Source organism: Onychomys torridus, chromosome 18, assembly GCF_903995425.1.
Source record: "Onychomys torridus chromosome 18, mOncTor1.1, whole genome shotgun sequence".
Lineage (NCBI taxonomy): Eukaryota > Metazoa > Chordata > Mammalia > Rodentia > Cricetidae > Onychomys > Onychomys torridus.
The window spans coordinates 16,568,852-16,592,961 of NC_050460.1; the positions used below are offsets into that span (position 1 = coordinate 16,568,852).

General features: G+C 42.9%; 1 protein-coding gene across 4 annotated transcripts; it reads left to right on the top strand.

The window, feature by feature from the left end:
• Positions 1-11,189: 11,189 nt before the first annotated feature.
• Tmem14a (transmembrane protein 14A) lies at positions 11,190-23,814 on the top strand. Of its 4 annotated transcripts, none has more exons than XM_036166995.1 (5): positions 11,190-11,393; positions 17,124-17,209; positions 19,931-20,032; positions 20,574-20,661; positions 23,257-23,814. In XM_036166995.1, exons 2-5 carry the CDS (start codon positions 17,140-17,142, stop codon positions 23,294-23,296), a joined length of 300 nt encoding a protein of 99 aa, XP_036022888.1. In that variant the 5' UTR covers positions 11,190-11,393; positions 17,124-17,139; the 3' UTR covers positions 23,297-23,814. The 4 variants fall into 4 exon arrangements, with proteins under 4 accessions (XP_036022888.1, XP_036022890.1, XP_036022889.1 ...); XM_036166997.1 differs by lacking the exon at positions 11,190-11,393 and adding an exon at positions 11,398-11,439; XM_036166996.1 differs by lacking the exon at positions 11,190-11,393 and adding an exon at positions 11,496-11,791.
• The last annotated feature ends 296 nt before the right edge of the window (positions 23,815-24,110 follow it).

Here is a 24,110-nt window from a genome sequence, read left to right on the forward strand (position 1 = left end):
CAGACACAGAGACCCAAGTAACTCAGTAAATACGTCACACTGTGTTTGTATCAAAGACCAGGAAATCATCCTTGAAGCCATGTCAGTAAAGAAATAATAAATATGCAAAGAAATAAACTACTGGAGACTTACCAGTAAGTCAGAAAAGCTAACTCCTGTTTGAAATAACATATGCCACCAAGAATGAGTACAGGAACCAAGTAGGGGTTCTCTGCATTCTGTAAGTGCTAGAACAGACTTATATGTAGTGAGTGGAAGTCAAAGTGTTGTTGCATCAATCTTAAAAGGATTTATTAATTAAAACTAACCTGGAGCTAGGTATTGGGGTGAATGCTGGAAGATCAGAGAAGCAGAACATGCCACAGTCACTTCACCTTGCCAATTCCTCAGCTGATCCTGTTTTCTCAGACTGGAAGCCTCTGTGTCCTCATCCAAATGGATCCCAGCTGAACTGATTCTTGAAAGCCTGAAAGCTTAACCAGCCAAAAGCTTCTAGTTTCTGGTCTTCATGCCTTATATACCTTTCTGCTTCCTGCCATCACTCCCTGGGATTAAAGGCTCACTTTCTGGGATTAAAGGCACGTGTCACCTGCCAGGCTGTTTCCAATGTGGCCTTGAACTCACAGAGATCCAGAGGGATTTAAATTTCTGCCTATGGAATGCTAGGATTAAAGGTGTGAGTTTATCAGGGTGCACAATATTTTGGGAAACACAATACCACCACAAAGTGTTTTCATTACATTTATTTGTGTGTGTGTGTGTGTGTGTGTGTGTGTGTGTGTGTGTGTGTACACCTGTGTTTGCCTTGGCACATGTGTGGAGGTCAGAGAACAACTCTCTTTATACCCTGTAGGTTCTGGGGATTGGACCCAGGTGTGGTAGTTTGAAATTGGACCCCATAAACTCATGAGTAGTGGCACTATTAGGAGGTGTGATTTTGTTGGAGTATGACCTTGTTGGAAGAAATATGCTACTGTGGGGGTGAGCTTTGAGGTCTCATATATGTTCAAGCTACACCCAGTGACAGTTCATTTCCTATTTCCTGTGGATCAAGAAGTGGGACTCTCAGCTCCTTCTCCAACACCCTATCTGCCTGCACACTACCATGTCCCACCATGATGATAATGAACTAAACCTTTGAACTGTAAACCACCCAATTAAATGTTTTTCTTTATAAGAGTTTCTGTGGTCATGGTATTTCTTCACAGCAATAGAAATCCTAACTAAGACATCAGATTATCACGTTTATCTGCAAGCAACCTTGCTGATGCTAAAAGATTAAAGAGCAAAACACAATAATAACAAAAACATGCACATCACCATCATTCACTTTCATTGCTGTTTGTCAATAATTCAGAAAGCAGCATAGCTTCAACTACCTTCTAAACCTTGCCATCATTTACTATATCTTACTCATACAGTAAATATTTCTACAATCAGCCAAATGATTTTCCTTTATTTTAGTGTCAATCACAGTGTGAATAGAAGCCATTGTCAACTTTGGCTGTTGGAAGGAAGCACCACCTGCCATTTCCAGCCCAACGTGTGGTAGCGATCTCTTTGGCATTGCTGCATCAGAGGGGATTCCCTTTTCTGTTTTAAAGGGGGTCCTTTAAAGTGTACCAAAGAATGTGTACAGACTTCCTCTGGTTCACCTAGTGTGTTTGCTTCTTCCGTCTCTCAGTTCCTAATGGCTGAGAGTTTAACAACCTGCTTGTAAGAGTAAGTTCCCCTGCCTTTCAGCATGGCAGCCAGAGCTCTCCACCCCTTCCCATTTCACCAAAGGCTGAAGAACTGAAGAATTGAAACTGTGAGCCTTGGTGTCCTGGAGGGCATGCGACCATGTCTTATCATTAGATAAAATGAGACACTGAGTCCACAGGGCAAGACTGACTTCCCAGAGGCCACAGGAGCCAGTGGGGGAATGAGCAGGTGGTCCATCTGGTCCTTAAACTGCCTTGGACACTATAAGCTACAACTGTTCTTAAAATGAAGTGACAATCTGACATGGAGCGGGGAGGAGAGGGTGATTCTGTGAGAAGGATGGAGAGCTGCTGTAAACAACACTCCCTTGACATCCTTTTTACTAATACTGAAACATGTAAATGTCAGAGATGATTGAGTTTCTAGAAAAGACACAAAAATGAATGAGGAGCCTTAAAATAAAATGTATTTTATTTGAATAATGAATACAGTTTGTTAGAACACTGATGTGCTAAGAATGAAAGTCTTTTAATGCAAACCCCTGGCAACAATACAGACAAAATCCCTAATGTACCAAAGTGACATACAACTCAACAGCCTGTGGTTCACTCTGGGAATCCCATTACCTGACTGGATGCAGTTTACTTATTTGACTCATAAGTGTTTGGAATTGTCAAAAGTAGAAGACAGTAAGCCCCCAAATTCCACACACAAAATGACACACAAATGAATACACAACAACTCATTAAAGACCAGGATTAACAAACAGAAACACCTAAAATTTGTGCTTTAAATAAAGGAGGGCAAACAAATATTGCCAACTAGTTTTGAATATTAGGATGACAACATTATTTTTGTTTCAGTGTAAGACATTTACTACCTATTGAAATCGATCTTTTAAACACAAGAACCTGCTCTGCCAGGTCCAGTAGAATGATGGGAGTTTGGCTCTTGGCTCCCCTAGGTGCTACAGACACAGTAGGACCAGTCTCAGGATCATCACCAGGCTGAATAAACAGAAGAGAAAGGGAGGGTCACTCTGATGGGCAGGAAGGTCATGTGCTCCCTGTCATGTTCCTATGCTGTGGCCTCTAAGGGTTTTATTAGCTCTCCATAGAGCAGGAGGCAGGGAATTAAGTTTTCTTGTGTTCTGACTTCTCAGATGCAACTTAAAAACATTTCCTGAACAGATAAGAGAAATTCAACCCTGCTGTTCTGAAAACCCTGGATAATGGATTAAGGGAGAAAGGTCAGGAGAAATGTAAACTTCCAAAAGCTACCCAAGAAAAGCAACTGGAAAAAATTACAAGGGTGCTGGAGAGATGGTTCAGCAGTTAAGAGCACTTGCTGCTCTTCCAGAGGATCAGAGTTCAGTTCCTACATCCATGGCAGGTGCTCATAACAATAAATGATATGGAACTCCAGTTCCAAGGGGTCTGATAACCTCTTCTGGCCTCTGTAGGCACCTGAACACTTATAGCATATACACAAATATGGGTACACACACACACACACACACACACACAAACACACACACAAGTGTTTTTAAGAAAGAAAAAAGTATCAAAGGGCCTTTCATTGGGGGCTTTTCTTTTTTTTTTTTTTACAGTACCAGGAACATTCCATCACATAGGGTCCTTTCTTCATCACTAACCCCCACATTTGATCTGTCCCAACATCAAACACCATCTTCAGGTCAGGGACACTAATTGGAAAGGTGCCTTTGGCAACTCCTCACCACACCACAAATAAAAAATATCATAGTAGATAAATACAGAGCCACTCTAGAAAATTCTATAGCAACATAAGACCTTTTTGTTTCAGGAGGCTTTAACTCAAGGCAAAAATACTACTGATACTTTGAAGTGTTTCCTTCTTATCTTGGTTTTTACCACAGATATCTTTAAACATTGGGGTAAACTGTATTTGATGTATGTTCATATTTTATTATGGCATTATTAATTTCCAATAGTGCCAACTGATTTTCCGGCATGATATGCAAATGCCTGTTTAATATTCCTTAAATGGATAAAATATTTACATTTATTTTCTGGTGAATTTCCAGGCAGCTGTAATTTTCTGGCTTATGTATTCTGGTCTTCATGCCTTATATACCTTTCTGCTTCCTGCCATCACTCCCTGGGATTAAAGGCTCACTTTCTGGGATTAAAGGCACGTGTCACCTGCCTGGCTGTTTCCAATGTGGCCTTAAACTCACAGACCTCCAGAGGGATTTTAATTTCTGCCTATGGAATGCTAGGATTAAAGGTGTTGTAGATGTATCCGGCTTGTTAAATAAGAAACACAGAACCGATTGCAGAGTTAAAAACCACGAGGTCAGAGCAAGAGTGGAAAACCTTATCCTTCACTGCTTCTGCTGTTCTTCCTCTCCGCAAGAGACCTACTTCTGTGCGTCCTGTCTATTTAAAAACTTTCTGTCCTGTTTTCTCATTGATTGTAAACCCAGCCAGATGACCTCCTCATCACTATCTGTTTGTACAGACCTCCAGGTCTTCTATGGTTGGTATTGAGATTAAAGGCGTGTGTCTGCCATGCTGGCTGTGTCCTTGAACACACAGAGATCCGCCTAGCTCTGCCTCCCAAGTGCTGGGATTAAAGGCATGCCCCACTACTGCTCAGCTTCTGCTCTGGCGTGCTCTGACCTCAAGGCAACTTTATTGACATACAAATAAAATATCACATTTCAATACAAATAAAATATCACTATAAGGTGTGAGTGCCACCATTTTCTAGGCTCTGTATCTAGTGGCTGTTCTGTTCTCTGACCCCAGATAAGTTTATCAGGGTGCACAATAAAATTTGGGAAACACAATACCACCACAAAGTGTTTTCATTACATTTATTTGTGTGTGTGTGTGTGTGTGTGTGTGTGTGTGTGTGTGTGTACACCTGTGTTTGCCTTGGCACATGTGTGGAGGTCAGAGAACAACTCTCTTTATACCCTGTAGGTTCTGGGGATTGGACCCAGGTGTGGTAGTTTGAAATTGGCCCCCATAAGCTCATGGGTAGTGGCACTATTAGGAGGTGTGATTTTGTTGGAGTATGGCCTTGTTGGAAGAAATATGCTACTGTGGGGGTGAGCTTTGAGGTCTCATATATGTTCAAGCTACACCCAGTGACAGTTCATTTCCTATTTCCTGTGGATCAAGAAGTGGGACTCTCAGCTCCTTCTCCAACACCCTATCTGCCTGCACACTACCATGTCCCACCATGATGATAATGAACTAAACCTTTGAACTGTAAACCACCCAATTAAATGGTATTTCTTCACAGCAATAGAAATCCTAACTAAGACATCAGATTATCACGTTTATCTGCAAGCAACCTTGCTGATGCTAAAAGATTAAAGAGCAAAACACAATAATAACAAAAACATGCACATCACCATCATTCACTTTCATTGCTGTTTGTCAATAATTCAGAAAGCAGCATAGCTTCAACTACCTTCTAAACCTTGCCATCATTTACTATATCTTACTCATACAGTAAATATTTCTACAATCAGCCAAATGATTTTCCTTTATTTTAGTGTCAATCACAGTGTGAATAGAAGCCATTGTCAACTTTGGCTGTTGGAAGGAAGCACCACCTGCCATTTCCAGCCCAACGTGTGGTAGCGATCTCTTTGGCATTGCTGCATCAGAGGGGATTCCCTTTTCTGTTTTAAAGGGGGTCCTTTAAAGTGTACCAAAGAATGTGTACAGACTTCCTCTGGTTCACCTAGTGTGTTTGCTTCTTCCGTCTCTCAGTTCCTAATGGCTGAGAGTTTAACAACCTGCTTGTAAGAGTAAGTTCCCCTGCCTTTCAGCATGGCAGCCAGAGCTCTCCACCCCTTCCCATTTCACCAAAGGCTGAAGAACTGAAGAATTGAAACTGTGAGCCTTGGTGTCCTGGAGGGCATGCGACCATGTCTTATCATTAGATAAAATGAGACACTGAGTCCACAGGGCAAGACTGACTTCCCAGAGGCCACAGGAGCCAGTGGGGGAATGAGCAGGTGGTCCATCTGGTCCTTAAACTGCCTTGGACACTATAAGCTACAACTGTTCTTAAAATGAAGTGACAATCTGACATGGAGCGGGGAGGAGAGGGTGATTCTGTGAGAAGGATGGAGAGCTGCTGTAAACAACACTCCCTTGACATCCTTTTTACTAATACTGAAACATGTAAATGTCAGAGATGATTGAGTTTCTAGAAAAGACACAAAAATGAATGAGGAGCCTTAAAATAAAATGTATTTTATTTGAATAATGAATACAGTTTGTTAGAACACTGATGTGCTAAGAATGAAAGTCTTTTAATGCAAACCCCTGGCAACAATACAGACAAAATCCCTAATGTACCAAAGTGACATACAACTCAACAGCCTGTGGTTCACTCTGGGAATCCCATTACCTGACTGGATGCAGTTTACTTATTTGACTCATAAGTGTTTGGAATTGTCAAAAGTAGAAGACAGTAAGCCCCCAAATTCCACACACAAAATGACACACAAATGAATACACAACAACTCATTAAAGACCAGGATTAACAAACAGAAACACCTAAAATTTGTGCTTTAAATAAAGGAGGGCAAACAAATATTGCCAACTAGTTTTGAATATTAGGATGACAACATTATTTTTGTTTCAGTGTAAGACATTTACTACCTATTGAAATCGATCTTTTAAACACAAGAACCTGCTCTGCCAGGTCCAGTAGAATGATGGGAGTTTGGCTCTTGGCTCCCCTAGGTGCTACAGACACAGTAGGACCAGTCTCAGGATCATCACCAGGCTGAATAAACAGAAGAGAAAGGGAGGGTCACTCTGATGGGCAGGAAGGTCATGTGCTCCCTGTCATGTTCCTATGCTGTGGCCTCTAAGGGTTTTATTAGCTCTCCATAGAGCAGGAGGCAGGGAATTAAGTTTTCTTGTGTTCTGACTTCTCAGATGCAACTTAAAAACATTTCCTGAACAGATAAGAGAAATTCAACCCTGCTGTTCTGAAAACCCTGGATAATGGATTAAGGGAGAAAGGTCAGGAGAAATGTAAACTTCCAAAAGCTACCCAAGAAAAGCAACTGGAAAAAATTACAAGGGTGCTGGAGAGATGGTTCAGCAGTTAAGAGCACTTGCTGCTCTTCCAGAGGATCAGAGTTCAGTTCCTACATCCATGGCAGGTGCTCATAACAATAAATGATATGGAACTCCAGTTCCAAGGGGTCTGATAACCTCTTCTGGCCTCTGTAGGCACCTGAACACTTATAGCATATACACAAATATGGGTACACACACACACAAGTGTTTTTAAGAAAGTAAAAAGTATCAAGGAGTAATTCAGTGGGGGCATTTTTTTAAGAGTACCAGGAACATTCCACCACGTGGGGTCCTTTCTTCATCTCTAACCCCCCACTTTTGATCTTTCCCAACATCAAACATCATCTTCAGGTCAGGGACACTAATTGGAAAGGTGCCTTTGGCAACTCCTCACCACACCACAAATAAAAAATATCATAGTAGATAAATACAGAGCCACTCTAGAAAATTCTACAGCAATGTTGTTTCAGGAGGCTTTAACTCAAGGCAAAAATACTACTGATACTTTGAAGTATTTCCTTCTTATCTTGTTTTTTACCACAGATATCTTTAAACATTGGGGTAAACTGTATTTGATGTATTTTCATATTTTATTATGACATTATTAATTTTCAATGACACCAGCTGGTGTTTCCAGCATGATATGCAAATGCCTGTTTAATATTACTTAAATGGATAAAATATTTACATTTATTTTCTGGTGAATTTGTGGGCAGCTGTAATTTTCTGGCTTATGTATTTCCTATTAGAAATACAGCCACAGTGAACATTAGGCCTTGTGTACTTCTTGTTTGAAATAATTTCTGAAAAATGAAATTGTGTCCCAAAGGAAAGCAATTAGAAACATTTCCTCTATATTTTACTTCATAATATGTTTAATTTCACAGGATCAGGGCTGGTGATGTAGCTCATTTGGCAGAGTGCTTGCCTGGCATGTGCAAGTCCCTGAGTTCAGCAAGATAACGGTTACTAACTAGTAACTAGCTGTGGGAATGAGAATTGTTCCCCCAGGCTTGTGTGTGTGTGTGTGTGTGTGTGTGTGTGTGTGTGTGTGTGTGTGTGAACACTTAGTCTCCAGCTGATGGCGCTGTTTGCAGAGGTGATGGCATCTTTAGGAGGTGGAGCCTCGGAGTTATCTTCTTATGATGGATTCTTGTCAACAGGCAGGTAAAAAGTCTTTACACAGGATTCATCAGCATTGGAGAAAAGGATAAAAGTTTCCCCTCATGATTTGAGGCATCCAGTCCCTGGTCCCCATGGCTTCACAACACACACTGCTTTGGATTCTGTAGCAACTCCTCAATTTGTCCAGTGAGTTCCTGTAAACCAAGGAGGGTACAAGGTGCAGATCATAAAACAAAGAGATTTGGGAAAGTGAGGGTGAGAAAACACAAGAAAATAAAAAAGATGTGCTGAAGTAAAAGAGAAGAGAGGGCAAGGGGGTGGGTCTGGATGAGAGGAGGTGTCGGGAGAGACAAAATGTAGATGGCATCTACAGCACAATCCCTCTAGTGATGTTGTCTTTATCTTGCTTGAACAGATAGATGTGTGAGGACTTGCTTCTATTCCTTACCTCCCATGAAAATGAAACAGATTTCTATCAGTCTCCTCAGAAATCCTGGCAGATTCTGACAGAAAATAGGTGCTGTTTCTGAGATGAGACTTTTCAATAACGTAATATATAGTATATATTAATATATATCTATATAACTGGAGCTGGAAAAAGAAGAAGAGGGGAGATGTGCTTTCCTCTGGTTACTCTTGAACTTTGACATTGTTCTCTTCCAGTCTTGTTTTAGATCACACTGCACTATGAGGAGCCCTGTCCCTGTGACCTCAGCCTGGAGCTGGCCAGCAGTCATCCCTACACTATACTCTGCACCACGGGCTCTTTCCTCTGAACAGCTCCTCACTGTTCTCACCTCCCCTCACTCCAGCTTTACTCAGTTTTCCTGCCTTCTCTTCTACATCTTCCCTGAACTCAGCATCCCTTTCTCTCAAAGGCTTCTGAAATGTATGGTTCAAGGACAGAGTGTATTTGTTCCCAGTTGAACAAGCTCAGGCAGCCTGCAGTCCAGAGCAGGGAGTGGGCACCATGTGCCTCTGAACTACAGCCACAGAGTGTGAAAGTCCCCATAGCAAACACCACTGTCTTAGGGTTTCTATTGCTATGAAGAGACACCATGATCATGGAAGTTCTTATAAAGGAAAACATTTACTGGGCTGGCTTATAGTTTCAGAGGTGTAGTCCATTATTATCATGGTAGGACATGGTAGTATGCAGGTAGACATGGTGCTGGAGTTGATTGTCCTACTTCTTAATCTGCAGGCAACAGGAAGTGATCTGAGACACTGGGCAGCATCTTGAGTATAGGAGACCACAAAGCATAACCCCACAGTGACACACTTTAAAATACACTAGTACTGGGGTTGGGGATTTAGCTTAGTGGTAGAGTGCTTGCCTAGCAAGGACAAGGCCCTGGGTTCAGTCCTCAGCTCTAAAAAGAAAAAAAAGAAAAAGAAAAATACACTAGTACTTATGTGTAACTGGACTCTGGAATTATGCTAATAAGCATACCCCCAGATCTTTTGCCCTATAGGATATTAATGTACTAAGCTTCCTTTGAAATCTTATGTATTTTATCTTCTGCATTTCTGCTGAATGCCAAAGGCACTGAGGCCACATGGAATTGTCTGTCTCTATTGATACGGATCATGAATAGACAGTCTTACCAAATTGGCGAAGGTATAAGGTTTTGCTGGACCCTTATTTTGGAGCCTAAGACTTCACCCTGACCATTAACTGAAACAGGCGGCAGCTGATAGCTTGAGTTTAGGTAACAAGTTCCCTCCACTAAGAACAATCTTCTGTCACATAGTTAGACAGCATGGGATCCCAATGGCATGCAAAGTGATGTCCTTTGAAGTTCATTTAGAGTAACTGACTAGGAGCCTGCTGAGGCTGCTTCTGTCTTCTGATACTTTAGTACCAGAAGTCTCAGAGCATCTAGTCTGAGCCATATAAACCCTGCTGCTGGGGGTGATGGTGTATTTTGGTGGTGGATTGTTTAAGTGGTAGAGTGCACAAGATATTGTGTACCAATTCAACAGTATAGACCCAACTCTAAACCCAGTATGAGATAAAAGGAACAATCATTTACCTGGAGTCATGTCATGGAAATAATAAAGCATTCCAAAGGTGTTCTCATTCTTTTTTGGTAGGGAAAGTATTCTGTGAGTCTGAGGGGAGGAGAAGGCTGGGATGGACATGGCAGGGTAGGAAGGAGAGCCAGGAGAACTCAGAGGCAAACATCAGGATACTGCTGCCTCACATCCCTGTGATGTGCTGCTGGTGCTGCTGTGACTCTTCCACCGTTTGGTTAATCCCCTAGGACTAGTGTAGATTTCCCAATTCTCAAGGTACATTGACATTACGTCCCCAAATACCTTCACTGTGGAAGGAATAGATTCAGCGAACAACTGTCACAAGATTTAATGTATATGATGTGTATTCTGGGGGAATTCTGTTATTCCCCACGCCACAGAATCCTGGAGCTTTCCTCAATACCTGGGCTGCTGCTGTGTAATAGAGAGCAAAGGGTTTGTCCTGGTTACTATTTTTAGTCTGGAGGGCAAAAAATTTACCAAGAGGCACGACTTCCTGTCAACTTATGGTTCTTTTCTGGGAACTGATTTCCCTGGACTCGGAAGACTCAAAACGCTTTCCAGTTCTGGCATTCTGTACCATTCCTCCCAGATGTCTAAGTCTGGCAGCCCTGGTCTCACAGCATGAAAGCTGGATCTTGATGTCACACCTACATCTGTCTGATCCTAGAGACATTAAGTTGTAAGGGAAGTCGGGCTTTAAACCAGATCAACTGGATTCCTTGGACATCCTACTTTACCTTTTAGAACATCAGTTCCCTCTATTGAGAATGGAAACAAAGAAAGGAAGGAAGGAAGGAAGGAAGGAAGGAAGGAAGGAAGGAAGGAAGAGGAGGAAGAGGAGGGGGGAGGAGGAGAAGGAAGAGGAGGAAGAGGAGGGGGGAGGAGGAGAAGGAGGGGGAGGAGAAGGAGAAGGAGGAGGGGGGGAGGAGGAGGAGGAGGAGAAGGAGAAGGAGGGGGAGGGGGAGGAGGAGGAGAGGAAGAAGAAGAAGAAGAAGAAGAAGAAGAAGAAGAAGAAGAAGAAGAAGAAGAAGAAGAAGAAGAAGAAGAAGAAGAAGAAGAAGAAGAAGAAGAAGAAGAAGAAGAAGAAGAAGAAGAAGAAGAAGAAGAAGAAGAAGAAGAAGAAGAAGAAGAAGAAGAAGAAGAAGAAGAAGAAGAAGAAGAAGAAGGTCTCCCTTTATTTGGGGATCCTAGCTAAAGGAAGAAGTCACTGCACGCACATCCGGCCGGGAGGGGGCAGCAGACTCCAGCCCTGCGCTCCCGGGACCAAGGAAGCCCGCGTGGATAAGAAGTTTCCAAGGTGTTGGCTCCCGCAGCTCCAGAGCTGCACCCCGCTTCGGAACCTCGGAAAGCAGAAGGACGTGGGATCAGGGACGCCGAGTTCCACGAAGCAGCTCCGAAGAGGACGCTGCTCTCCCTGTTAAGGTGGGACACGGTGCAGCAGTGCACTGGCGGGGAAACTGCTTCCGGGGTGAGGAACTGCGCTTGCGCGTCCCCACTTTTCCTCTTCAGCTGCAGCAAGGGCTCAGGGCTGCAGATGAGCTGTGCATCCATCCCACAAAGGAAACTTTTCTTGCAATGGCCTGAAAATAAACGGGTCTTTGCTGAGCATGCGCCCTCTCCTTCAATCGCTCCATTTTTCACAGCGAGAAGAAAAAAAAAAAAAAAATTAGAGGACCTGGGGAAGGAGGAATGGAGGCTGCCTTCCCAGAGCTCTTTCCTATCCTCATACTGACAATTTCCTGAATTTCTGCCTTTCCGGGACCCTAAATATCGTACATTTTTTTACCTTCTACCTTGCCGTAAGAGGGGTGTGGTGATCGGTAAGGTTCATCCCTGCGTAGCTCAGATGTAGGCAGTTGTTTTATTTTTGTGTGAAAACGCTCTGTGTATATTTATCTGTAGATCTCTTAGTGGGTGGACCAGACCTTGGAGAACTTGGGGCTAGGCAAGGCAGGGATTTGTCCTTCAGTTGTGTGTGCCGAGCAATGAATCATTTTGCTGCATTGCGTCCAAGATGCTTTCTGGCCTTGTGTAGGTATCAAGCTTTTCTGTCAATTGCAGGGACATTCAATGAATGTTCCTCTCTCTTCCAGCTACACCCCATTCTTTTCATGTTCTGACAGCCTCTTCCCTTAATGCTTGGTTGTGGTCTGGACAAGTGGCCTCAGCCATGGGGAAGAAGCAAGGAATACAATTAATTTGTGTGGATTTTCTCAGAGTGCAAGGGTTGGGAATGGAGTTCCTTTAGCCGTCTTTAGAACAACACTCAGTTCTCAGTGGAGATGAAGGAACTGTTGGGTTCCTGACAATATAGGCAGGTGGAGCAATGGAGGGGATAATTTCAGCAGGTTGTTTGTGTGAGCCACTCAGTCACCCAGTTCACCCAGTCACCCAGTTCACCCAGTCACTCAGGGCAGTGAGCTTGGTGCTATGTCCAGGTCAGCAATGGACGCAGCTGTGACTTTGCCCTCAATGTGCTTGACTGACCAGGAAAAGAGAATCACAGAGACAACACAGCACAAGCAGTTTTACACCAAATTAAAGGAATTTATTTCTAAGAAAGGTTCACAGAAGCAGTTTGGGGGTCTCAAGAAGAAGGTCAATCTACTTTTCACACTTTGGGTTAGCTTAGAAGAAAATATAAGGCCCCAAATTATTATCCAATGATGAATGATCTGTCTTTGCAGCTTCGGATTTATAGTAAGAGTATCTTCCTGGCTGTTAGACACTTCAGTCTATATTCCAAATGCCCCTCTTGTTATGAATTTGCACGAGTGGAGAACCCCCAGCTGGCCAAGCCAGGGTATCCCATGCAGGAGGGAAAACATGCTGGACAGATGGGGGCGGGTGTGGAAAGTCATTCACACCCAGGCATTGCATCCACCTGCAGAGTTTATTGTAATAGAGAGATGAAGAGAAAGATAGGAAAGAGAGGGAGAAGAGAGGAAGAGAGAGAGATCAAGGGTGCACATCTCCCGGGAGGAAAAGCAGAAGAGAGAAGAAGGAGGGAGTTTTCCTGAAAATGAGACTTTTACATCAGGGTACAGGGCGATGCTAAGGGGCAGGTCAGAATATTAACAACACCCCCCCCCACACACACACACACACTTGCTCCTGACTGCCCCAGGGCTCTGACTCAGGGAAAAGCATCAAGATTACCCACCCCCACATCTCCTAGAGGTCAAGCCAGACCTGTAGGAGTCATCCTGGCCAACTTCCCTGCCTTTCTGTCCCCAGCTGAAGGCTGTGGATTCTAAGTGCTGAATCTCAAATTCATCAACCCTCCACCTTCATTGTTTCTCTGGGGTGGATTACTCTCCTCAATCAATGAAGTTACTGCAGTCAGCTCCCAGGTTATGCCCTGCCTTCCTGATGTTCCCCTACCACAGCTAGGAAACATTTGTTAGACTTTGAGTTAGACTGTAAGGCTTGCTTATTTAACCCTTCACTGGCCTTGGGACAGGAGCCACACACTCCCTTTGCAGGGCTGCTGAGTGCAGGGTGAGATTTCTGACCAGGTGCTCTTTTCACAGCCCATTTGTTTCAGTTTTAAGATCTGTCCTTATTATCTGTTAATTATTTGTGTCTCTGTGTGGGTTTGTGCACATGAGAGTACTTGCCCTCAGTGTTCAAAGGAGGTCATAAGATCCCCTGGACCTAGAGTTACAGGCAGTTGTGAGCTGCCCGACATGGCTGCTGGGAACAGAGCTCAGGTTCTTTGCCAAGTGATCCCCAGCCTCCCTCTACCCTTGTGTTTCATTTTATTGGCAAACATACCTTGCGTTCCAACCCCTGAAGCCTTTGCACATGTTCATTCACCTGCCTGGAACACTTGCTCACTGCACTTATTCCTGCTTCCCTCCCCTGGACATCCTCTCTTTGGCTCCAGTGTCCATCAGATGCCTGTCCTCTCAGGGGGAGGGGGGCTCTCCACCATCTGCTTCTCCCTGCTCTGTTGTCCACAGCCTTCCTGAAACTGCTTCCTATTGCCTTGCACAAAGATAATGCTCAATAAATACTTGTTGAGAGGAAGGGAGTTTAAGTATGCTTTATTGAATGTCCAAATGACGGATTTACTCTATGTCAGTTGGTCTCTTGGTGTGCTGAAACAGTAATAGCCTTAAAAATAGTAACAATGAAATAACATTATTACTGCATAGATAATACTTGTTTTAAAATATACTTTTATGTTTAATTGACACAGTAATTGTACATAATTATGTGGTAGACTGCGGCATTTCAATATCATGTATTTAATGTTTGATCAACAGATTAGGGCAGTTGGCATAGCCATTACCTCAGATATTTATTATTTCTTTATGCTGGACCATCCCTAATCCTATATACTAGCTATTGAGGAATCTATGGTAGTTGTCAACCACAGCTATCCCACTGTGCTGAAGGACATTAGACATTGTTCCTCTTTTACAGAGACATTGTGTACCCCTTAATCTCTACCTCCCCACACCATTTTCAGGTGCTGGTGACTCTTTGACTTCGTGTGTAAGTGAGAACACATGGGATTTGTCTCTCTGTGCTTAGAGCAATTAATGTTCATTGAATGCTCAGTGTGTGCCGGACGCTCTTCTGGAACTTTAGTTCATTTTTACAGTAACCATGTGAGCTAGGAGTTTCTAGTTTCCTTTTGTGGAAATGGAGAAATGGAATTACAGGACAGCAGAGGAATGCATCTGATTTTACAAACCTAGTAAGCCATGGTATCAGCTTGAAGCCAAGGTCTGTGGTATAACATGATTTATCCCTGTGCAGTAACAAGTGGGACTTACTCTGAGATGCCCATAGGGCAGAAGAGTGAGTCACCAGGTGGATGATGCACTGTAGTCACAAGGTATGGGTCCATGCAGGAGGAGAATCCACGATGGAGAACTCTGAAGAGCATCCCTTCCGCTGCCTATTCACCTTGTTCAGCCCAGTAACTCAGTTCTCAGGGATGGAACTGCCTGGTTTCCAGCAGTGAGCCTTCCCTGATTCTGAAATCTTAGCTGTGTGTGGTTTGGACATTGCTTGCCCTCTCTGTGCTCTTGTTTTCACTTCTGGGAAATACTTATAATGACTCCTAATACTTTATTGCTATACCCATAGATTATTTCATTTTTCAGTTCTCATCAGAGAAACCTCTTCTTGTAGTAGTCAGTAATTAACACATAGACTCACAACTGGACAACATCCAGAGAATGTGTGAGGTGTGCTAATGACTAAATGGTATGTCTGTCATATCCATTCCTGCAAGGCTCAGGGATCACCTAGGAAGAAGGGGTGCAGAGATTGTAAGAGCAGGAGGTTGTAGGTGACTAGGAGCAGTGTTTTCTAGACATAGCAGGGCACATGGGAACCCACCTTGATTCTTACAGCATGCACAAGTCCTGTGCAAACTCAGCCAGACAAAATCCCAGGGTGGAGATGGGGAGATGGACACAAAGCCCCACCCCTACCTGAGGAGCTATTAGCATTTGATTGGTGCTGGGGGACAGAGGGTCAGTTTTCTGTACGGAAATAACCCTGGTCGGTCAGCCCCTCTCTGGGCCCCACACCAAGAGTATTTTAGTAACACAAGTTGGACTCTTTGGGGGAAAGAGGGGGGGAGAGAGAGAGAACAAAGTTGGGTGGGTAGGGAAGTGGGGGTGGATCTGGGAGGGGTTGGGGGAGGAAAGAATATGTTAATACATTATGGAATTCTCAAAGAATTAATAAAAGTATTATTTTAAAAATTAATAGTCTGTGGCTGAAGAGATAGCTCAGTGGTTAAAAACTCTGGATGTTCTTCAAGAGGACCCTGGTTCAATTCTCAGCACCCACATGGCAGCTCACAACTGTCTATAACTCCAGTTTCAGGGGATCAGATACCTTCACACCAATGCACATAAAATAAACTAAACTTTGAAAAAAAAAGAACTAAAAAAACAAAAGAAAAGGAGAGAGTTAAAAAAAAATCAATAGTCAATGTAGAATTTAGCAAGTATCCCTCACTTTGGGGGATATGGTGAGATGAAGGGGCCATGGCCTATGGATTCACAACAGGCTATGCAGTGGTTCTCAACCTTCCTAATGCTGTGACCCTTTAATACAGTTCCTCATGTTGTGGTGACTCCCAACCCTAAAAATATTTTCATTGCTATTCCATAACTGTAATTTTGCTACTGTTGTGAATTATAATATAAATATCTGATATGCAGATGGTTTTAGGGGACTCTGTAAAAGGTTCATCCGACCTTCAAAAGTTGTGACCCACAGGTTAGGAACTGCTTATTTAGAGGCTGGTTCCTTATCCCCTGAGGCTAATCTTATTTCCTTTGCATTTTGGGTGATGGAGGGCAGGGTTTCAATGGATCCAGTCCTCATCACTGGGAGGTGCTTTACCTGTCCCAGATTCACAGGACAATCAATTAATTTTAGGAAAGGGCAATTATAATGCACAGTGATTTATTGTTGATTACAAGTGGATGTCTTGACCACTGGGATATTAGTAATAAAGCAAATGGTCTGAGTGAATTCTCATTTAGAAGAGACAGAAGCCACCCACTGCAGAGCTCTTTATAGACAAAGTCTAAAGAGTTGATGAAGAAGTCATTGAGAGCAGAGGCTGTGGGGAAGGTGTTGCCTGTGTCATAGGTTGAGGGAAAGAGGCCCTTGCAGGCCTGGAATCGAGGATGAGTTGTAATGTCTAATCAACCTGACCAGAGCAGGAGTCTTACTTAGAAATGAAACAGCAGGCCAAGCAGTGGTGGCACACGCCTTTAATCCCAGCACTCGGGAGGCAGAGCCAGGCAGATCTCGGTGAGTTTGAGGCCAGCCTGGTCTACCAAGTGAGTTCCAGGAAAGGCTCAAAGCTCCACAGAGAAACCCTGTCTCAAAAAACAAACAAAAAAGAAATGTAACAGCTTTATTGAATGAAACAGAAATAGAGCAGGTCTTGAAGACAGGCAACACAGAATTAGCTGAGGTGTCTCCCACCTCACATGTATGTTTGGAGTCAGGAGATGGAGGATAGTAGCTGGTGGTATAAGAGATAAGGATTCAACTTCCACTCTTCGGTGGTCCAGAGAAATTCCATAGTTTTGTTGGATACCTATCATTTGTATACACGTTTGTTCTCCAAAACTCTATATAATACACCTCTCACCCTTTCTTTAGACTTGCATCCTCACCAATGGACCTGGTTGGTTTTGGTTATGCAGCCCTGGTGACAATTGGAAGTATTTTGGTATATAAGCGAAGAGGTAAGCCAAAACTTTCCGCCTTTCCTTCCTTCCCTCTCTCCCTCACTTCCTTCCTCTCTGCCTCCCTTTCTAATACAGTGTCTCATGTGTTGGGATTATAGGTGGGTATCACATGTCCTGCACAAATTCAACAAAGGAACTTAGTGGGGAGCCGGTGGCTGTAGTAGGGAGTTGGTGGCTATAGTGGGGGTTGGTGGCTGTAGTGGGGATTTGGTGGCTATAGTGGGGGTTGGTGGCTATAGTAGAGAGTTGATGGCTGTAGTGGAGAGTTGGTAGATGTATATGTGGGAAAACAGATGAATAGAAATAGGTTAATTTAAGATATAAGAGCTAGCTAGTGAGAGGCCTGCCACAGACCATACAGTCTGTAAAAATATTAAGCCTCTGAGTGATCATTTTTATAAGCAGCTGTGGGACCACAGGGCCGGGGGACCAGAGAAAACTTTTGACTATACTGTGTGTTTGTGTGTGTGTCTTAGATCTGGATGAGGTTCTGTCTCCCTTCAGCCATCCTGGGACTGTATATCTAGTGCAGTGTGGGCCTGGCTTACTTCAGTGTGTGCTGGTCTTTTCCTCTGCACTTTTTGGGTGTCTTGTCACCATCTTTACAAAATTGCAATGTTCTTCCCCTGATTCTCTTTAGCACAGAGTCTATTTTTTTCCTATTCCAACTCTTCTTCAGTGAATCACACAAAGGCAGCTTCTAGCCTGTTGTCTTACCCAGAATTTACTTATTTTGAGATAAGATTTTTTCTTATATAATCTCTCTCTCTCTCTCTCTCTCTCTCTCTCTCTCTCTCTCTCTCTCTCTCTGTCTGTGTGTGTGTGTGTGTGTGTGTGTGTGTGTGTGTGTGTGTATGTGTGTATCTGTCTGTCTGTTATTGTAGGGTATTCCCCAGAGAAGACTACTCGGACATGGGTTTAAACCAATAGAAAGCCTTTACTACACTGTGTGTTCAGAATCCCAGTGTAGCTCCAAACCTTTCTCAGGATGGGCTTTTAAAGCACAAAAACTATGTTCTGGGTTGACAACCTCACTTAACAAGAACAATTAGCCAGAAGCAGAACTACTGAAGCCAATAAGCAAAGTTAGTTATATTTGGAGAGTTTCCTAGAACTGTGGACTTTGACGGGTTAGGGCTTTGTTTTCATTTTGTCAGATGGTGCTGTCTGCATGCTGAGTTTTACAGCTGGAATGGCACTTCCATCTTGGAGTCAGTTATGCTAAGGTCCAGGAGCCTACTAAGGTCTTAGACCCTGTTACACTGTGTCTATCTGTCTGTACCTACATGCATGCATGGAGAACTGCAGTTTATGAACACAGCTGCATAGCTGAATTCCCTATGGGTGTTTAAAACATATGGATACTTCAACTTCCACCCGGGAATTCTAATCGAGAAGATTTCCAATTAGTTGAATTCTCTAAAGCAAGGATTATGTGCAAATTATTCAGTGTCTCCAGTGCACAGTTCTCTGCCCAGAGCATAGGAAGTGCTTAGCATTTGTATGGTACATTGGGGTGGGTGGCTTGACTAGACACAGGTGACTGTGTCTTCTACTCTCTCAGCATAGTCTCCTTTTGTTTTTAAATGCTGATATCTTGATGCTAGAAGATGATTATTCAAGATAGTGCCATTGCTTAACCTACACAGCACTTGTCTCCTCACCCTTGTAAGATAAAAATAGTTATGAAACCCATTTCCTATCATCACAACTCCTTAGTAAAAAGATGCTACCAAGGAGACTGGGGTGGGGGTAGGGGGCATGTGATAGAAGAGGAGGAGCCACTGAGGAAGGCTTTCTTACTTTGACTAGTGATGTCTACCTCTGCAGTGCCGTGTTCATGCTCTCCTGCCTTGCATTTAATGTTTTGTAGGAAACTACCTGTGAAGAGGTCCATACTTAGTTTGCCTTCTTCCCTGTAGTGGTTTAAACAAAAATGGCCACCAAAGGGAGTGGCACTGTTAGGAGGTGTGGCTTTGTCAGAGTGGGTGTGGCCTTGTTGGAGGAAGTGTGTCACTGTGGAGACAGGTTTTAAGGTCTTATATATGCTCAAGATACCACCCAGTGTCTCAGACCACTTCCTGTTGACTGCAAGATGTAGAACTCTCAGCCACTTCTCCAGCATCATGTCTGACTCTATACTGCCATATCCCACCATGATGATAATGGACTGAATCTCTGAACTGTAAGCCAGCCCCAATAAAATGTTTTCCTTTATAAGAGTTGCCATGATCATGGTGTCTCTTCAAATCAATAGAAACGGTAACTAAGACAATCCCCATATAATGCCCACATAAGAAAGTTAGACTTATGTGTTAGACTTAAAATGATGGAATGAGTTCCTTTCATTTTCAATTTTCTTTCTCTTTAGTATTTGCCTTTCTTTCTTTTTGAGTCAGGGTCTCCCTATATATCCCTAGCTGTCCTGGAACACTGCGTAGACCAGGCCGACCCCAACCTGACAGAGATCCACCTGCTTCTGCCTCCTGAGTGCTGAGATTAAAGACATGCATCACCACACCTGGATGCAGCTCTCTTTCCCCTTCGTCATTTTAAGAATACTTATTTTCATTACTTTTAGTTGTGCACATGTGTGCGTTTGTACACATGAGGGCAAGCGCCCAAGGAGGCCCTGCAAGAGCAGTCTCACTATTAACTGCTGAGCCATGTATCCAGCTCATGTAATCCCCCTCTCTGTTTCTCTCTCTTCTCCCACAGGTGGAGTTCCATCTTTGATTGCTGGTCTTTCTGTTGGGTTTTTGGCTGGCTATGGAGCCTACCGTGTCTCCAATGACAAACGGGATGTCAAAGTGTCATTGTGTAAGTGACAGGTTTTCCCCAGCTACAGAGGATCAACCTGGAAGATGCCCCCTTGACACTTTGTACCAGGCTTACTAGAAAATGAACTATCAAAGTTAAGTGTCTCTGAGTCCACGTCAAGCTTGATTGTAAGTCTTACTGCTTTCCAAACAGAACTGATCAAAAATAATAGTACTGACAGCCTTCCACCTCATTTCTATAACACATGTTACAGGAAGCTGAATCAGAAAAAGCATGAATTGTGACTAGATTTTCTTTCAGCTTTCTTAGGTGTACATTTAATGTGGTTTTCAAGTTGCTGTGAAAATGCCTTTGTTCTGCCTTACATCATTCTGTTTAGGGCACAGATAGATTTTATGTACAGCTGTGTCTTAGGACTGTCTAAAAGAACAGTACTTTTACTTACTCTCATAGCTTCCTTTATTCCTGGGCTCAGCAAGAGAGTGCCTATTGTTTAACCCCCAGGGTATCTGGTTTTAGTCTTTTCACTAGCAAACATTGGTGATGCTTAAAATTCTAATTCATGGTATTTGGGTTTCAGTTACAGCTTTCTTCCTGGCCACCATAATGGGTGTGAGATTCAAGAGGTCCAAGAAAATAATGCCTGCTGGTCTGGTTGCAGGCTTAAGGTAAGAATTGTTCTGATCTGTACTTTCCTGGGCAGCATTTCAGAGTGGTGACAGTCTATGGAAATACCACCCTGAATATGCCCAGTTTCACTGAAGTGCTTGTAATTTTTGTGAAGAATTAATTTTCATGGGATGGAGAGATGGATGGATCACTTACTGCTCGTGCAGAGGACCAGGTTTGGCTGATGACCATCTGTAACTCCAGTTCCAAGGGATCCAACACTCTCTCTGGCCTCCATGTGCACCAGGCACACACATATATATGCATGCAGGCAAAACATTATTACACATAAAATAAAAATAAATGTTTTAAAAAACAAATTAATTTTCATGCTAGAGACATGACTCAACCATTATGAGCACTTGCTGATTTCCCACAGCAACTGAATTTAGTTCCCAGAAGATAGGTACATCAAGTGTATTACAGCCACATGAAACTTTAGGTCCAAGGGATCAGGCAATGCCTTCTGGACTTTGCAGGTACTCACACAGACACACACACATACATACACACACACACACACACACACACACACACACACACACACACACCATGGAATAAATCTTCTAAAACATTTTTAGAATTAACTTTCGTTTTAAAGGTCAAATAATTATTATGATAAGTCTAACTATAACAGACATAATGATTCAGTCAGTCTTTGGAGTGGCAGCATTTCTCTCTCATGCACTTTGTAGTATCCCATCAGATGTACACACTTATCTTTATCAGACTAAAGAGTTAAGTTCCTCCTCTATTTTCCTCAAGATTCCTCCACTTGTAGCAGCAAATTTGGTTGGGCGTTTAGTATATTAGTTGCTTTTGTGTTACAGTAGTAGATTATCCTGACAAACAAAGGAGGAGAGGGCTTATTCCAGGGGGATGTTCCAGTGGTGATGCTGTCTATCTTGTCAGGTCAGGGACAGCAGCACCGTGTGAAACAGCTTGGGAAACTGGAAGTAAAGTGATCACATTCTGTCCACACAGAGAGAAAGAGAAGAGGGCCAGGCTACAAAACCTCAAAGTCCGCCCTTGATGACACGCTTCCTCCAGCCAGGCTCCACCTCCTAAAGGTGCCATCACCTCCCCAAACAGCGCCACCAGCTGGAGACTAAATGTTCACACACACACACGAGCCTGGGGGGACAATTCTCATTCCCACAGCTAGTTATTAGTTAGTAACTGATATCTTGCAATGCCGAGGACTGAACTCAGGGCCTTGCACATGCCAGGCAAGCACTCTGCCAAATGAGCTACATCCCCAGCCCTGATCCTGTGATTCTATCCATGAAATTAAACATATTATCAAGTAAAATATAGAGGAAATGATTCTCATTCCTCCTGGAAGCTGCCCTTGAATGTTCAAAGCTGTAAACATTGCCTTCCTTTGAGACACATTTTCATTTTTCAGAAATTATTTCAAACAAGAAGTACACAAGTTCACTGTGGCTGTATTTCTAATAGGAAATACATAAGCCAGAAAATTACAGCTGCCCGGAAATTCACCAAACTAAATGTAAATATTTTATCTCTTTAGGGAATATTAAACAGGCATTTGCATATCATGCTTGAAAAACCAGTTGGCATTATTGGAAATTAACCATGTCATAATAAAATTTCAAAACAGTATAAAAACACACCAGATACAATTTGCCCCAATGTTTAAAGATGTCTGTAGCAAAATCCAAGATAAGAAGGAAATATTTCACAGTATCATAGTATTTTGCCTTGAGTTAAAGCCTCCTGAATAGGTCTTTTGTTACTGTAGACTTTTCTAGTATGGCTCTTAATTTATCTAGTGTTGTGTTTTTCATTTGTGGTGAGGAGTTGCCAAAGACAACTTTCCAATGTGCCCCTGACCTGAAAATTATGTTTGATGCTGAGAAAGATCAAAGTGGGGGTTAGTGATGAAGAAAGGACCCCAGGTGATAGAATGTTCCTGGTACTCTAAAAAAAATGCCCCACTGAATTACTCCTTGAACCTTTTTCCTTTTGTAAAAAGATTTGTTTCTCCCTCCCCCGCCCCCATCTGTCTCTGCCTCTGTCTCTTTCTCTGTGTATGTATGCATGTAGGTACACACACACACATACACACACACACACACACACACACACACACACACACACACACACATGAGTGTACATGCCTTGAGTGTGCAGGTGCCTACAGATGTCAAAAGACATCATCAGACCTCTTGGAGCAGGAGTTCCATATCATTTATTGTTATGAGCACTTGCCATGGATGCAGGGACTGAACTCTGATCCTCTGGAGGAGCAGCAAGTGCTCTTAACTGCTGAACCATCTCTCCAGCACCCTTGATTTTCTTTTGCTTTTGAAAGTTTACATTTCTCCTGACCTTTCTCCCTTAATCTGTTATCCAGAGTTTTCAGAACAGCAGGGCTGGATTTCTCTTATCTGTTCAGATATTTGTAAGTTGCATCTGAGAAGTCAGAACACAAGAAAACTTAATTCCCTGCCTCCTGCTCTATGGAGAGCTAATAAAACCCTTAGAGGCCACAGCATAGGAACATGACAGGGAGCACATGACCTTCCTGTCCATCAGAGTGACCCTCCCTTTCTCTTCTGTTTATTCAGCCTGGTGATGATCCTGAGACTGGTCCTACTGTGGCTTTAGCATCTAGGGGAGCCAAGAGCCAAACTCCCATCATTCTACTGGACCTGGCAGAGCAGGTTCTTGTGTTTAAAAGATCGATTTCAATAGGTAGTAAATGTCTTACACTGAAACAAAAATAATGTTGTCATCCTAATATTCAAAAACTAGTTGGCAATATTTGTTTGCTCCCCCCCTTTTTTAAAGCACAAATTTTAGCTGTTTCTATTTGTTAATCCTGGTCTTTAATGAGTTGTTGTGTATTCATTTGTGTGTCATTTTGTGTGTGGAATTTGGGGGCTTACTGTCTTCTACTTCTGACAATTCCAAACACTTATGACTCAAATAAGTTAAACTGCATCCCGTCAGGTAATGGGATTCCCAGAGTGAACCACAGGCTGTTGAGTTGTATGTCACTTTGGTACATTAGGAATTTGTCTGTATTTTTGCCAGGGGTTTTTGCATTGAAGGAATTCCATTCTCAGCTCATCAGTGTCTAACAGAATGTATTCAGTATTCAAATAAAATACATTTAATTTTAAGGCTCCTCATTGTTTTTGTGTCTTTTCTAGAAACTCAATCATCTCTGACATTTACATGTTTCAGTATTAGTAAAAAGGATGTCAAGGGAGTGTTGTTTACAGCAGCTCCCCATCCTTCTCACAGCATCTCCCTCTCCTCCCCACTCCATGTCAGATCACCTCTCCATTTTAAGAAGAGTTGTAGCTTGTAGTGTCCAAGGCAGTTTAAGGACCAGAAGGACCACCTGTTCATTTCCCACTGGCTTGTGTGGCCTCTGGGAAGTCAGGCTTCCCCTGAGGACAAAGTGTCTCATTTC

Coding starts and splice junctions, on each gene's coding strand:
- Tmem14a (XM_036166994.1), top strand. Junction 17,210..19,930: donor TTTGGTATATAAGCGAAGAG/GTAAGCCAAAAC, acceptor CTTCTCCCACAG/GTGGAGTTCCATCTTTGATT. Junction 20,662..23,256: donor GGTCTGGTTGCAGGCTTAAG/GTAAGAATTGTT, acceptor CTGTTTATTCAG/CCTGGTGATGATCCTGAGAC.